The 16,466-nt window shown below is 48.4% G+C and overlaps 1 protein-coding gene and 1 long non-coding RNA gene across 2 annotated transcripts in view; both read right to left on the minus strand.

Moving 5' to 3' along the window:
* LOC126511568 (uncharacterized) overlaps nucleotides 1-16,466 on the minus strand; it is an 857,731-nt gene that overhangs the window by 591,846 nt on the left and 249,419 nt on the right. The window lies entirely within an intron of this gene.
* Nucleotides 1-16,466, minus strand: part of Fhip1a (FHF complex subunit HOOK interacting protein 1A) — a 208,212-nt gene that overhangs the window by 6,159 nt on the left and 185,587 nt on the right. The window contains exons 9-12 of the mRNA XM_050158766.1: nucleotides 13,908-14,098; nucleotides 10,214-11,344; nucleotides 3,709-3,887; nucleotides 3,247-3,385 (exon numbers count right to left, since the gene is read on the minus strand). Of these exons, the coding sequence (XP_050014723.1) occupies nucleotides 3,247-3,385; nucleotides 3,709-3,887; nucleotides 10,214-11,344; nucleotides 13,908-14,098 (1,640 nt within the window). The remainder of the gene's footprint in view (nucleotides 1-3,246; nucleotides 3,386-3,708; nucleotides 3,888-10,213; nucleotides 11,345-13,907; nucleotides 14,099-16,466) is intronic.

The raw sequence follows: 16,466 nt of genomic DNA on the forward strand, positions 1-16,466 counted from the left end.
CCTCATTTCCTGCTCTCTCTCCCTCAGACTTGCCCCTCCTCTAAGCCAGGCTTTCTATGGGTGTTTACCTAGCATGACTTGTGAATTAGAAGTGTCCCTGCTAAGGTTTATCTGCCGGCTTGAATCCAAGAATCTTTCTTCATAAGGCAGAAGAGTAGCAGAGGAATCTAGAAACTTGTGGGGACATCCATCAGGCAGTTTCAGCAGCCACTGGGGTGGGCCCAAGCTGACCTGCCACCGGGAAATGGCCTTTCAGTGCATCACAGTAAGTAGACTTGAGTGATCACCAGGTCCATTTCCTTCTCTGTAAGATGTGCTAACATCTCGTGAGCTCAGTTAAAGGTTCTGAATGTAAGGCAGAGCCCAGCACTATTGTTGTGTAATTTTAAAGTATTTGAATAGCCCGCCCTTCCTTCTTCCCTACTTCCTTCCTTCCTTCCCTTCCTTCCTTCTTTCCCTCCTTCCTTCCCTACTTTATGCCTTCCCTTCCTCTCTCCCTTCTTCCTCTCTCCCTCCCTCCCTCCCTCCCCCCCTCCCTCCCTCCCTCCCTCCCTCCCTCCCTCCCTCCCTCCCTCCCTCCCTCCCTTCCTTCCCTGAAACAGTAGCTAAACCTCTGTAGCCAGTGATCTGGTCTGTGTAGCCAGCACAGGGAGTTCTCTGTGCTGTGGTCCTCTTTACTGCTGCTGTTGGGAACATGGATGAGGAGCCTGAGGGAACACCAAGAAGGGAAGAGAATGCGGAAGCTGAACAGTGGAACCACTCTGGCTGCTGTGTTATAAAAGGGCTCAACTGCATGCACACACCCAAAGGGAGAGGCAGGGAGAAGAAGTGCAGATCAACATCAGGACCAGGGCTGGGCTCGGAAATGGTGTCTGAGATCTGAAAAGCTGCTATGGAAGGTGTTCGAGGCTGACTCAGAGGAGGGAAAATGCTGTCTGTTCATCCGGCAGCAGGACTGGGCAGAGGGCACAGCACGCAGAGCTAGAGACCCAAATATGTGGCCCTTTACCTTGATTCTCACTGTAAACTTGTCCTGTGAAAACAAGACCCATGTATGGCAATTATATCACAATGACATCAGAAGCCAGCTCTCTGCTCTTGGTAACGGGAAGCTATCTGTGATTTGGATTTCTGTTGTGGAGAGGGTGACTAAGACAAACCCAATTAAAAGGAAAGTTTTCTTCTTAAGAGAAGCTTCCTACAAATCAATTTCCCTATTGTTGGGATCTTAAAAACACTGATGCCCGCTGACCAATGTGATGACCTTCTATGATAAGAAGTTTATGGGCATACATTCCCTAACCACAGCTGCCAGTCAAGGTGATCCAGGACCAAGCCCTGGTTCAAGTGACATCAGCCCTGCCCACTCCACATATGCTGGCTTCAGTTCATTGTAGTGTCTCCTGTAGATACGTACGTGTGTGTGTGTGTGTGTGTGTGTAAGTGTGTGTTTACATGTACCCCCTTGTTTCTGTGAATGAGGCGGGATACTCTCAGATACTTGCGCCTCAGACCTCTGCCATTTCATATGCCAAGATGGAGCCACTGTAATCCCTGTCCACGTCACAGTGCTGTTTAGCAGTAGAAGCTGACTGTCTAGGAAAGCACCTTACAAATTATACAACAAGTGAAGACAGACCTGAAGCCAGGAGACGGAGCCGCTTCTGTCCAGTGGACTGCGTAGACCACCATTCCTTACCACTCTTCCTAAGCACCCAGAGGCTGGCTTTAGCCAACCCAAAGCAGCAGGCTTGGCCTTGAGTGAGCTCTCGGCCTCAGGGATTTGCTAGGTCCCCACTCTCGGTCCTGGAGCTCCTTAGTCACATATGTTGCTGCCGCTAACTAAGGTGCTGAGTACTGAGAAACATGCTATCACCCCGCTCAACAGGCAGACGTGTGGGGCCGTCTGAGACACCCTGCTGGTGGTGCACAGGTGCACATGAGTGGGCTGGGTTCAGGGTACATCCACACACCCCAAGTCCACGTGTACATGCAGTTATACACAGTCAGTGACAGCCATGATTGAAGCCACTAAGCTCTGACAGTGACCTGTCAAACACAAGGGCAAACGAGGTGTCATTCTCCCACCAGGTGAACAACAGCCCAAGCTTCCTCGGGGCCTGGATTCCATCCTCCCCCATGCAGACATCCTGCCCTCCCTCAGCCTTGCCTTCCCCTTCCAAAGTCTAACAACCTAAACGCTGACCCGTCGCTTTACCAGTGGCCTTTTGAAATCTGCTGTCATACCCCAGTAGTTCACCACAAGCAGAGATATTGCTGTGGCCAGAAAGAGATGAACAAACCCTTCCTTTAAGAGTCAAGGGAAGAGCAGATGTTGCTGAGTGGCAGACTGTGTGCTGAATATGTGGGGCCGTTGGTTTCATCCAGAGCCCCACCTCTAAAATTACATTAATAAACATTAAGACCCAATGAAGCAAAATGGCCAAGATCAAACAGCAAACACACAGAGACCCGATCCAGTAGCTGCACGGCTCTAGTTCTTTTCAGCTTGTTTTAATGGTGCAACTTTCCCCCAGAGTTATGTTTCTGCCTCTCACCAAGTTGCCCCGTGGAAGCCTTGTTCCAACCTGGACAGCTGTGGTACGGCCAGAGCCATATTGGACATGTGCTCATCTGTGCTCAGCAGGGCCTGTGTCACAGCCCAGAAGACCATGGCCATCAGCAGCAGCGCTCGCCAGGCCTAGGGGCCAGCGGAGCTATTCTCAGCTCTCCTCCTCCACACCTCCCTGCCACCCACCTTCTCTCTGTCCTGCCATGACCCACCTAACACCTCCCCCAAGGGAGTGACAGTTGCTAGCCTGTCGGGAATCAGGCTGGGGACAGCGTCCACCTCCTAGAGTCATAAGCACATTTACTTTTTGGTGTAAGATGCTCTGAAAATGGGGCAGGAATGGCCAAAAGATGGTTCCAAGGAGTCCACATAATGCCTCCCTGTGCTCCACAGGTACTGGAGTTTAACAACATCTCCCACACCAGCGCCTTCCCCAAGCCACCTCAACAAGGAAAATGAATGGCCAGCCAGATCCTCGAGGGAGAGTATATGGGCCAGTGCGAGCCAGGAAGCCCTTCATATCTGAGAAGTCTGTTCTAAGATGGACACAAATAAAAACATTCTTTGATGCTTGTAGGGCTAAGATGCCAAGCAAGCAACACCGACAAACACAACCCAGAATGTGGGGGAGTGGGAGCAGGCTAGGATGGATAAGGTGGAGAAAGCTGCCTGACCTTTGGTGAATGCTGCAGAGGTCACATCAGACATGTCCACCCGGAAGAGCAGGTACTGCTGGGCTTGGAGGAGGAGCCCTGGGAAATCTCTCTCCATGGAAGCAAACTGCTCAATCTTGTTTTTCACAGAAGCAAGGACCTGTCAAGAACCACATGAATGATGCTATTGCTCCACAGCGCAATCCCACTCTGTTATCCATGTATCTTTTGGATCCAGCCCTTGTTACAAGGATTGTTACAGTATCAGAAGCTTGCTTTCTTGTTTTTAACTGCATGTATGGTCTTGGTAAGATACCCTCAAAACATCAAACTAAATGAAGCTTTGCAGTTTGTCTAAAATAACCGACACAATCAGCTTAATAGGACAGGGAAGGAAAGCAAATTAATTGGGATGTGGGAATTATGAAAACTAACAAAATCATGAGTGCAAAGAAAAAAGGTGCAAGTGTGTCTATAGCATACCTGGTAGAGAGAGCGGACGCTAGGCTGGAAGACCATGTTGGTGTTGAGGAGGAAGGAGCGCAGGAGTGGCTGTGGGTAGCTGGCCAGCTGGGTGATGATGCCAATCAGCAGCAAGTTGACATGCAGAGAGTTCTCCAGCATATTCTCCAGCTTCGACAGGACCACACTGATGAATGGACCTGCAAAGAGGACACAGTGTCAGGGCTGGCTGGAGATGTGGGGCAAGTCTTAAAGCCGCAGAATCGCCGGGGCCACAGTCACAAACCACCAACACAGAAGACACCCATCCGCTTCTCCCTGTGAATGACAGCTGACATCCTGACTCTACAGCCACCTTAATACTTTGAAAGCCATAAAAAAAACTTTAAAATGCTCAGACAACAAATAATATTTAAAGATTAAAAATGCCTTTCTACACTGGCTTTTCCCGTTAATGTTCAAAATGTGAAATTCACTATCTCTGGGTGCTGTGGACTGTATGCAGATGTAAGAGGCCACTGAAAGTGTCGTAGCCACAAGTCTCCGTGTTAGTGGAGAGTACCAAACAGTGTTTACCAAATATCAAGGTGTGACCTGGACTGTCTATCCTATCCACACACCTGAGAGAGACTGTGCCTTGGTGTCAGAGCACGGAAGAATGGGAAGGGGAGACAGTAGTGAGCGCAGAGGTCCTGGGTGGAGGCCTGACTATTCTGACAACCCAGTATCTGCATTTCCTATTTCAGACCAGAGAGAGAGAAGGGATCTGTCTCAGGAAATGTGGTCCTGGCGTAACACAGAGGTCTCAAAGTCAGAGCCGTAGGATTACAAAAGCAGTTCATAAAATATATCTATTAGCAAACAGAAGCTGTTTCTGCCTCACGTTGATAGCAAGTTAATGTGGTTTATGTGTTGGCTTACTGAGGGCAAGAAAAAATAATAAATCTGGAATTAATAAAATTACTTGAAGATGTGGTAAATTTTTACCATAAATGTGTTCCATTAAGCAAGATCGATGAGACTTCTGTATTTCCCCCAGTGGAGCAGTTGATGATGCCACTGAGCCCAGGCATATTTATAAGATGCTCACATAACCCTTGATAGATAAACATGCCTTATGAAGACTTCACCAACATTAGTGCATCTAACACAAGCACACTTCCAGATGCTTCATGCAGAAGTCTGCCAGCAGCTAGGGGCAAAATCCCATATAAGGACTCAGGCTCTCTGGGAAGTGAGAGCAGACATCTCAGTGCTGACAGCAGTGAGCCATGGGACAAGGCCGTGACCCTGCGTCAGGGTCTATAAGAGGCCCTGGGAGGGGCCATCCCTTCACGTGCCACACCGTCCCTGGGAAGGGTTAGCAGAACTCTTCACCACTTTCTGTTCTGAGTGGGTGATGAACCCTAAGGGGAGAGATGAGCCTTGGAGAATCTTGCCAAACAAACATGAGGGGGATCTACCAAGCGTACCCAGAAACCCCACAGACTGGAATCTCAGTTTGAAAGCAACTAAAGATCGTCCCTTTAAGAACCCCAGAAATGTCACTAGGGTTCTTGAGCCAACACAGTACACTTCTGTCTTTCTGAATTGCTTTCCTTACCCTCTTCTACTCTGGACCAGTTTGGTATGTCTGTCTGTCTGTCTGTCATACCCTCACTCTATCCCCAGCTGCTGACATTTCTGGTTCCTTATCTGTTTCCTTCCATATGAAAAAAGAAGTCTGTTTAGTAAAGACACAGATAGGTTGAACCTTCAACAAAACATGTTTCTCATGTGGCTGTTTTACTCTCACTGACCCCAGAACATTCTTGTCTGCATCTAGCCATCCCACCTACAGACACGAATATTGCTGGCCATCAGCGACAATGGTAGACATGTATAAACCCATCACTACAAGGGGGACTGAGAGAGCTCAAATCCCATGCACGGTGGAAAACAAGGTTGTGTTATTGGTGTCCCACCTGAGTGACAATGCATGCAGTCAAGGCCAACAGATCGCCACTGGGATCCATCAGTGATGCTAACTATACATCCTTAGGCATGAGCAACAAAATATCTACATTAAACTCCGAAGGCTGACCTTATTCTGAGCTAGTTTCTAGCACATCAGAGAAAGCTGCTTAGCAAAAAGCAGTTGCCAGGGCAACCATAAGCATCTGCAAATGAGAAGACTGCAGTACTCTCAGAAAGCCACAGGAAACGGGGGAAGTGGAGAGCAAATACTTTCCCCTCTATCCCTGGGAGGACAGTGAGCTCCTCACCTGCTGGTTTGGACCATGAATGTCCCCCAAATGCCCATGTATTTATTGAGGTCTTCTCATGGCTATAAGAGGGTGGAACAACATTAGGAAGTGGAGCCTAGTAAAAGGAAATTGGGTCACCAGGGGTCTACCCTTGAGGAGGATTCTGGGTGCCTGGTCTTATTCTTTTCTGTTCCTATGATACCATGAGATGGGAAGCTCCTGGGCCACATACAACATACCATGTTGTGCGGTCTTATCATTGGACCAAAGGCAATGGGGCTGAGTGAACGGACTGAGTCCCCTGAAACAGCGAGCTGAAATAAAGTTGGCGACTTCGGACATTTTATCACAGCCCCACAAAGGTGACAGACAGAACACCCAGAGAATAGCTAAATCTTCAGAAAGACTGGGACCTCACTGCCCTTCCTAGCATTCATGTCTTTCCCTTCAAATGCTCAATCTTTTGCCCATAGCAAGTCTGTTCTCGCATTTCTCAATTCTGAAAACAACTTGTCACTGATTCTGTGACTCAGCTCTGCTTACAAATCCAACCAGAGAAACGTCTGAATGTGCGTGTGTGTGATGGGTGTGTGTGCATGTAGTGTGTGTATGTGTACATATGTATGTGGTATGTATGTATGTGGTATGTGTATGTGCATGGTGGGTGTGTGTATGTGGTGTGTGTATGTATGTGGTATGTGTGTGCATATGTATGGTGTGTGTATGTGGTATGTGTATGTATGTATGTGGATTTGTGTGTGGTGTGTGTGTATGTGGTGTGTATGTATATATGTATGTGGTGTGTGTGTGCATTTGTGTGTGGTGTGTGCATGTATGTGGTGTGTGTATATATATGTATGTGTGTATGTATGTATGTGGTGTGTGTGTGCATATGTGTGTGGTGTGTGCATGAATGTGGTGTGTGTACATCTGTATGTGGTTTGTGTATGTGGTATGTGTGTGTGCATATGTGTGTGGTGGGTGTGTGTATGTGGTATGTGTGTATGTGGTGTGTGTGCAAATGTGTGTGGTGGGTGTGTGTATGTAGTGTGTACGTGTGTGTGCACATGGTGTCTGCATTTACATTTCCACCTCCATATCTCTGCCTTAGGCAGAGTCCTTGCACATCCTGTCTGGACTCTAGCAACAATCTTTCTGTCTTAAGAGATTAAAATGACACACATACATCTTTAAAACAATATAAAGCTGCAAAGTGAAAAACAGGTCACCTACTAGAAGAAACCCTTGTTAGAGACTCAAGTATATAACAGAAATGTTATAGGTATATGATAAAGTGATATTGTTGAAAATATTTATTAAGCACATCCTATACAGATGCCAGTGTTCCACGTACTTTTCCTGTACCTGCTTCACTTGGTAAAATCACCCTAAATAAGTGTCCTAATTATTTATCCCACTTAAAGAAAGACAGAATGCTAAATATACACAACTCGGAAATAAAGGCGTTAGGGTGTCAGTTTGTACCATCTGTTTCCAGGGCTGCTAGTCAGCATATCATCTTGATTCCCAGGTGTGTGCATACATATGTATGTATACATGTATGTGTATATACATGGATAGATGTGTGGCACAGAAGGATGAATACAGTTGTGGAAATGGCTCTAGAAACATCAGGGCACAGCCTAAATTCTAATGCTGTAACATATTTCCCATGTTCCTCCTGACACTACCCCTCCCCACCCTACTCTCCACACCACTATTAAGGCTCCTTCGGATCCAGTCAGGCCACAGTCCAGCTTTAATGCTTTGGCCAGGAGCACAAGGCCGCCCCTTCTTCATCTCTCTCCCAGCAGGGACCAGAGGCTCCTGGGCTTCCCTCTCCCACCGTGCCCTATGAGACCCATACTTTTCACCTCTGTTTGCAGTACCAGCTCACTGCCAGCCCTTTCCTTCTGGGATGAATGCTCCTAAGACTTAGAAGCTAACCCAAGTCACAGGGCTCAGAAAACCTATGAGCCTGATTGCTGGGGGAAAGGAGACTCTGGTATAGCTGCTGCAAATCGTGCTGGACCTCCAGGGATGTGGCTTATATGAATCACCGCCCATGCTGGGATGGGATTTTCAATGGTGCAGCTTCCTCAGTCACCCATTGCTTTTATAAGTAACCCTTCATACCTGCTCATGTAAGGAGCCCCAGCAACTCCATTGTTTAATACTCTAGACTTTGATACATTTGTTTCTTTTGTCTGTCCTTAGTGCCCTGTCTAGGGTAAACAGACATTTGATCTTGTATCCCCAGGAAAAGTCTCACAACCCTGCTTCCCTCTCCCACTCACCCCCAGAACCCCTGTTCCATGACAACTGCCTCCCCCTCCGCTGGGCTTCTTCTGACCTGGAACACGATGACTGATACCCACTCCTCATTGCAAACAAAGTTCTTTGCTGGTGCCTTTGTGAACAATTGTGTATTCTTTTAATTTTTTCTTTAGGTCCAATGCATAGAGCTTACCAAATACTACAGGATCAATAAAATGTGTATTAATGAATAAATGAAATTTAAAAAGTGGAATACTATGATTTTTCTAGAAAGCAAATTCAACTCAACAGAACTAATTTCTGCTGCTGATCCCTGTGGAGAAGGGAAGGTGATCTAACACCTCAGCCCACACTTGGAAGTTAGAAACAACAGAACTCACGCATTAAAAAGATGTTTCCTGACACTGTGTACAAGTTCCAAAACGAGGAAGGGAAAAGGCAAGACCTTCGTTATAGTGAGTAGTGTGTGCCAAGGACAGGTGAAGACACACACATAAGGGTGTTGGTGATAAGGTGTTTTCTGTGCATTCCCTAAGCTGTATTCCTTCCCCTGATTTATGGACCTCCCAGGGATGGGACCACTCCGGCACCCTAAATGGCAGCCTTCTTTAGCCAGACTTCATCCTGACGTCCTACACAAAGGTTTCAGGGCACAGTTGGGACTTCTTCCTGCTGGGTATGTCAAGAGGACAGGCAGCTTACTCTGTCCCCTCCCCATCAATCGGGAAACCTTTTAACTTATGATTGACTGGTTGAATTTTAATTAAAACTTTTTCACACTGAAATGTTAGCTAGAAGCTCAAGCCTGATAAATTTGGAATTAAAAGCTTTCTCCCTATTTAAATACATCTTCAGGCATCAGTAAGTAAATGAATAAATATTGGGGGAGAAGAATAGGAAGCCCCCTTGAAGTCACAGATCTCTGTGACTGGGCTGGAAGGCAATCTATTTTGTATTTTCATCTGTCTATGGGGATCCTGGAAGGTGGGGACAACTCCTACAATTCCTTCCTCCTCAAGATACTCCCCACTGCCCAGGAAGGACAATTCTCAACTGATTCTGAGAGGGCCGCTAGTTAGAATAACAGTAGTGCCCTTCCTACCTCTGTCTGTCCTCACAGGGGCTGCGGGGGCATGTGGTAAGTATTAAGATTCAGGACACCCAGAATGTGACTCTGAGGCCATTGCCTGTCCCTCCGTGGTGTCACTAGCTTCTTCCAGGACTGCTGTTCCCACACCACCCACTCCAACCTTCCTGGGAACACTGAGTGCTTATGTTGGGAATTCCCTCTGTGTTACTATGGGTAGATTTAGACATTTCTGCTTAACAGTTAATAATGTTTTATATCATGCTTCCTCGGCTGATCCGCTATTCTTAGATCCTCTCCTAGCCTTTGCCTCTAACACAGACTCTCTCTCTCTCTTGCTGGCAGTGTTCTCCCCGGAACACGTGAATTTGGGAAAATGGTTAATGCACGTGTGGATCTTATTCTCGGGTGTTAAACCTTTCCTTTAGGGCAAAAGCCCAACTAACGGCAATGGCCTTCTCACACAACTGCCATCCCGCATGTGTTTCAAGTATGATGTCACTTCTTGGCCACTGGGGACAGAGCACAGAACAAACATGTCACCACCATGGAACATGCCCTCTAAAGCAAGATATATGTTTTTAACAATGAACATAGGAGTACATGCTAAGGAAAAAAAAATTAGATTCAAGGAAGTGTAGCTTTGGATAAAGATTCTTATGTGGTCCAGGCAGACCTATTATTTTATCATGAACATCGGGAGACGCTTATACAGAACACAGCCTAAAGCCTTGACGTGCTAAACAAACAAATCCATCCCAATAGGAATGGTCAAACAAGACTGCCCCGCCACTCCCTGCAAAGATACTTCACTCCCGCGGGACAGACAGACAGACAGACACACCTTACCCTCACCATCCTCACTTTCTTCTGCCACAGCACAAGCTGAAACCACAAAGCAACTTAAGGCTGTCACCTGTGAATGGGGCACTTTGAGTCCTCGCGGGATGGTGACCGGGCAAGGCCGTGTCCTCTCTGATGCCAAACGGGGAAGGCACAGTCTCCGCAGCAGGACTTGCTGCCATGAGGGAGTCGAAGTCATCCTCTTCCTCTTCTCTGCCTTCCTCTTGCTTCTCGTCCTGGTTTGTAAGAATCAGGGGGTCAGACGTGGTGATGGTCTGGTCCATCAAGCCCTCGGGGCCAGAATCCAGTTCTTGGATGATCTTGTCGTACTGTGCAATGAGATCACTCTCTGTGTTGGCGGCCGGCAGGTCTGACTGGACTTCTGCTTCAGATGCGGGGACTATTGATTCCGAGTTTGAGTCCAAGCCTGCATCAGCGTCATGCTCTTGCGTGGCTTCAGAAAACACGCTCTGACATAGGTCTGAACTCTCCAGGCTGGGTTGTGGCTCTGCCTCAGGATCGGGGCTAAAGAGAGGTCCATTGCTCACAGGGGGACTCTGGTCTTCTTCGGGCTGGGCCTTGGGCTGGGCCTCGGCTGGTGGGTCGGCTGTGACCCCCTGTGGCTCGCTGGTGTCCTCCGAGTCCTTCTCTGCGCACAGCCTATACACCATCACATCATCCTGGAAGTCTGACTCTTCTATGTAGGACCCTTTGAAGAGGAGGATGGCGTTCTTCTTCATCTCTTGGATGTGTTTGGGGGGCTCCATGGGTGCTGGTGGAGCTGGAGTCTCCACCTCGTCATAAGGCCCAGGAGACCCCACGTCTGCCCCAGACGAGATACCGGTGTCATAGCTGTCGTCCCATTCCAGCTCCGACTGGTTCTTGTCCTTCACCTGCCCTGCTGTCCTGGTGTGCTGCTGAGGGAGTCTGGCCTCTGGGTGGGCTGAGCCTTCTCGGCTCTCCTCTGGCAGACTCTGCAGAAAGGTCTCAGGGTCAGGTGAGTCCCCATCATAGAGGGCTGACCACACTCTGCAGTCCCTCATACAGTGGAGGATGTTGGTGTGGGCCTCCCACAGGTACTGCAGGTAGCTGATGTCCAGGGTCTTCCCGTACTCCACAATGCAGGCTGCCGGGGCAGGAGGGGAAAGTGGGGTGGTTGGAGAAGGTGGGCAGGGTGCTTCTGGCAGCAGCTGTTCCTCGGGCCCTGTGTAGGATCAAACAGCCATCAGGAAGGGAGGTGGGGATGAGTTGGGGACTTGGTACCAGTTTAAGTCTAGCAATGGCTGGTTCAATTATTTCTGATAATAGAAACTGAATTAAGAGGGAGAGACAGCAACAGGCACACCACTCTCCCAGAAGACATAAAACCAAAATGGCCAGGTGCAGGCTGCAGCCAACAGAAAACGGTTAGGTAATCCTGTGAGGTAACTAGACAGCCTGAGAGGCCCACGTGGATGACCCTTCCCTCATGGTGGGCTTGGATCCCACCTCCCGTTTCCTGACAACACTAGAGAGGTAGTCACCAGCTTGTTCACTCCTCAGGTCTCCTGGTCAAAAATTCAAGTGCCTCTGATCCTGTGGAGACATAAAATTCTGTTCTGCTCCAGACATCAGAGCTTTACCTACTATTGTTTCCTCCCTTACGAGTTAACCTAGCTGGGCCTGTCAATCACCAGGCCTGTCAATCACCTGGTCTAGAGTCAGTCCTGCAGGAAAGCTGATTCACCTGAAGATGTGCTAAGAGGGTGGGAAGAATAATTATCCTCTAAAAGGGAAAATGCACCCACCCCTCCCCAAAGCTCCTCCCTCGTGCAGCCTCTTACACAGCCTCTGCTATGGGGCCTACCAGATTTTCTGAATTACTCAGAACTATTCCTTCTTTTCTATTTTTCTTTTGGATACTGGCCAAGAACCTAGGCCCACTTTCCCTGGCTCCCTAGGCTCCCTCTCTCTTCCTCTAGAGACCCCACCTCCAGCCACCCCTGTGCCAGCCACCCCTGTCCTCATCTACTGCAGAATCTGCCTGTTTGCTTGGACCCTAACATGAAGGGCATGAGGCACGGCCTCTCTCTTCCTCCTCCCAGCATCTATCTGCCAAGACTCACAGCTTGCCTGTCCTGGTGCTTCTCTCTCAAATGCTAATAAAATTGTCTTTGAGTTCCCTTTGATTCATTTCTAAATTCATGTATTGACAAAACTAGGAACTTGAAAGGAGGGAATCCTGACTTCCCTGGTGACAATGTCAGTCATCAGAGAAAACAGGAGCTGATGAGGGCCCCTTTCATGACCCAGGGGATGACAGGTGCCTGCCACAGGGTATGATAATTTTAAAGTGTTCTGATTTTGATAACAGAATGAAAGGCTGATGGCTTGTGAGTTTGAGAACCAGGTTTTCTGGGAGGAAAATTCCAGGTTTCTAGGAAAGGCAGTGAACCCACTGCACCTCATTGGCAACAATCAGGATGTTGGCGAATACCCAACGGTCTCCTGAAGCCAAGTGACAGCCAATCACAACAGTCATTTCAACCTGAGGCCTCGTGTGTTTAAAAGCAGCTGACTTCACGCTACAAGTTCCAAAATCAGCCCTGAAATAGTTGCGACTGCACTTACATTTGTGACTTCTCCACAAACAGAATGTCTAGAAAAGACTCGGACGTGGAGGGAAATATGTCGTGCACCGTGCTTTAAACATCTAGATACTGTAAGTGCTTTCACTGGCATGGATGCCAATGATCCTATATGATGGATACTGTTCCCCGCTTGCTGTGGCTGGGCCACAGACCCTCTCTACATCCTGGTGCCACATCTTTGTGAGCCCTGTGCCCCTCATAATGGAATCTCTACCAGACTGGCTCAGGCTTGAGTCTCTAGGAGTGTATACACAGTGCCATGAAACAGGCATCTCTCTGCCCACCGTTCTACTGCCAGAAGGTTAGTGTTGCTTCCCTGATAGGCTTTAAATAAAAAGACATCAAGCTACTCCTAGAAATATTCCCTGAGCAGTGGCTACGTGCCGGGCAAGCCTCCTACGAGCTCTGTGTGCCTGAACTCGCCTACCCTGGGAGCAGCAGTCTTTGGGGGGAGATTTGGCATGACTGCGAAATTTTCCCTAAAAGGTGGGAAAGCCAAGCTCAGAGTCCTAGCTGTTACCTCTGCGCAGGAACTCTGCCAGGTGGTATGTACCCTCTCCACTAGGACTCATGTCTGTGGTAACTTGAGAAGCAGGGTGTGGAGCAGACATGGAACACGGACATCAGAGAAGTTGCGCTTTACATAAGCCTGGACAAGTCAGTCCCTCTCTCTCCCTGAGTCTGTTTCTTCACCGCAAACGACAGCCTACTTCTTCTGCATCCTTAAAACGTGGCTGCCAGAGAAAGTGGCTGAAAAGTTTTGGAAAATCATCCTTAATCTGAATTTTGAATTTTGGAAATTAAAAGGCAGGTGTGTCTTGATTATAGACTCAACCCCTGTAACAACTCAACCCCATTTTGCTTTAGAAGACATGTTAATACATATTTTCACATTTGGACTCAAGGTACTGCTAAAAGGAGCATGTGAAATAAAAACCTGTGACAATGACGAGGTGAAGGCAGGTGCTTTGGTGAACACTAACACAGAATCTATAACTCCATATGAAGCAGGAAAAAACTCCAGCTACTCCTTGACTCCCCAGTTACTTGGCCTACCCAAAGAGACACATCATACCATCATACCAAGAGAGAGGCGTGTGGTATCACGTTTAAAGATCATTCCCAACACGTTCCCACCTGCGCCATCATGCGTGCACTTTGACCAGAGAATATAATCCCTTTCTTGGTTCCCAAGTGTCAGGGTGATGCCGCTGGCACAGCAGACGGGGGTCAAGGCAAGCAGCTTGGCCGCGGACATGGAGTAACAGTCTCTTTCCTTCACAGCCCACCTTTGGCTCAGCATCATGTGGTTGCACGGGATCAGATACCTGAAATGACAAAGATCTATCCTTCAGTGTCTCTGCAATGCCGTAAAACCATGGCACAAATGACACCATCAAACAGTCGGAACTAGTCATGAGCAGGGCAGATTCCCCTCCCACCCTCAGGCCGCCCGGCACACTAGACATTGGTCATTCACTCTCTTGCTTAAAAGCCTTCTAAGGGTTTCTTCCTTCTGACAAAACTGTCTGACAGAACTCTCCAATACCAACTCATCTCCCTCTTTCTCCCTATGCCTTTAAACCCACCGCGACCTCCATCTGGAATGAGGCTTCCCTCTTCTCTGCTGACAGCTCCTTGTTGTGGAAGCGCCACATTCTCTGGGGGAGGCTTCCCGGTTCCTTACTCCAAGGGAGAGCCCTTCTCTCCCTCCATCGTGTGAACATGGGAGCATTATTAAGTTTGCATCACAAATGTCTCTAATCTACCTCCTCAATATGTGTGCTACCAGAGCAAGGACTGCTTCAACAGTTTGTCTTTCGATTCCTAAAACTCTGACTCATAGCACACACCAAGGGAAGGTGGCAAACCCTACCACAGGTTCTGCTCCCTCTCCCTGACAGGAGGGAAGTGGTACCCAGAGCTCAGTGGGGAGCCCTGGTTCCCCGTGCGAAGGTCGGCTGGCGGCTGAAAACATCTTAGTGTGCATATGAACTTGGAGAAGATCCGATTAACTGTCAGATGCACCTGAGCACGTGACTGAGCTCTGCGGGCAAAAGGGGTGGCTTCGGTGGCTGCCCGTTCTAATGGGGAAACACCACACCAGTCATTTCAGCAAGGATGGACCAAGTGGGTTGAAGGACCTGAAGCCGGAGATAATTTTACAGTAGCCTGAGTCTGTTGTGCAATGTTTTACTCTTGGCTTTTGGGTGGCCCATCACCCAGCTCCAAACTAAATCACACGCGGAGGCGTGTTCTTAGTTACAAACACCTGGCCTTAGTTTGGCTTGTTTCTTGCCAGCTTTTCTTAACTAATTATCCCAACTCTTTCCTTTCTTTACTTTTGTATATCTTACTCTGTCGCTGGCTGAGTGGCTGGGTGGCTGGTCTTTGATATCCTCCTTCCCTGTTCTCTCGTTGGTCTTCTTTTCCTTGTTTCTCCTTCTGTGCATCCTCTGTCTGCCAGCCCCACCTATCCTTGCTCCTGCCTGGCTATTCAGCTCTTTGTTTGACCACTACGTGTTTTAGTCAGGCAAAGAGTCACAGCTTCACAGAGTCAAACAAACAGCATAAACAAAAGCAACACACTTAAAAATAATATTCCCCGACATAAGCCCCCATCTGAGCAGCCACAACCTTTCAGTAAACCAAAAGGTTTTCGACTTCCCACTTCACTCCTGACAAAGAGGCAGGACAGAGGAAAACAAGCTGTGACTAAGGGTCCCGTGGAAAAGATGAGGCGCACAACCCCCAGGGTGTGGCGAGGGACCTATAACCATGGACTGGCTCCCACATCTCCCGCTGATCCCAATAGAGAAACCTGTTTGTTCTAATGGCCCATCTGCACGGAGCCCGAGTCAAGGAGAGAAACATTCAATCCCCTCGATCCACTCTAAGTGGTCACTTCAAGAGCACTCTCTGGGTCTGAAACACACACTTGCCGCTCTCCCCGAATCAAACCATTTCTTGAGTACTTTAAATTCCTAGTGTAGCTCAGTAAGAGAGTCTCATCTCTTTCCTCGCTCCCTCCACCCTCATGGGAACACACACTGCTGTTTCTAAGAGCCAGACCTCTGGTGTGGCAGCATCTGCTTTCCTAAGCCATTTCTTAAAAGCAACAAGGAGAAAGAGGAGCAGGGTGGGAAGGAAGTACCGGGAAGAAGATGGATTCGTCCATACTCCTTGGAGACCTGTGTCTGAGCCTTACAGGAGGAAGGATGGGTGGTGCAGGTGGAAAATATGAACATCCTTTCTCAAAGGGGCTCTGTGAACTGATATGTCTTAGTAATCGGGGTGACGAGAGACATTTCCCCCCTGTCTAAACATAGCCCAGCTGGAACTCAGTGAGCATCACAGGTAATCCGGCTGCCCCAGCTCCTCAGGGCAATTGAGGATGGATGACTAGGGGCAGCTGGGTGAGGAGGAAAGCAGGGGAAGGCAGGCACAGCCAGCCAGCAGCTGGGTATAAGGGAACTAAGGCAGCACCCAGAAAAAGGGTCAGAGCAGGGGAAGCTACCACAGCAGACACCATGTGATAACGGCGGGAGAAAGACATGTCCGTGAATGTTCATAAGAGCTCTCGCTTGACGAGGTAATGGTTGCTGTTTCCCAGAGGGCCAAGGTCTGATATGAAGTGCAAGGATGGATGGAGGCAGGAAAAAGTATCCCACAGCGCTGATGTGAACGACTCTTCTC

Source organism: Alexandromys fortis, unplaced genomic scaffold (genome assembly GCF_014885135.2).
Source record: "Alexandromys fortis isolate MF-2015 unplaced genomic scaffold, M_Fortis_MF-2015_v1.1 scaffold_102, whole genome shotgun sequence".
In the NCBI taxonomy this organism is placed as follows: Eukaryota; Metazoa; Chordata; class Mammalia; order Rodentia; family Cricetidae; genus Alexandromys; species Alexandromys fortis.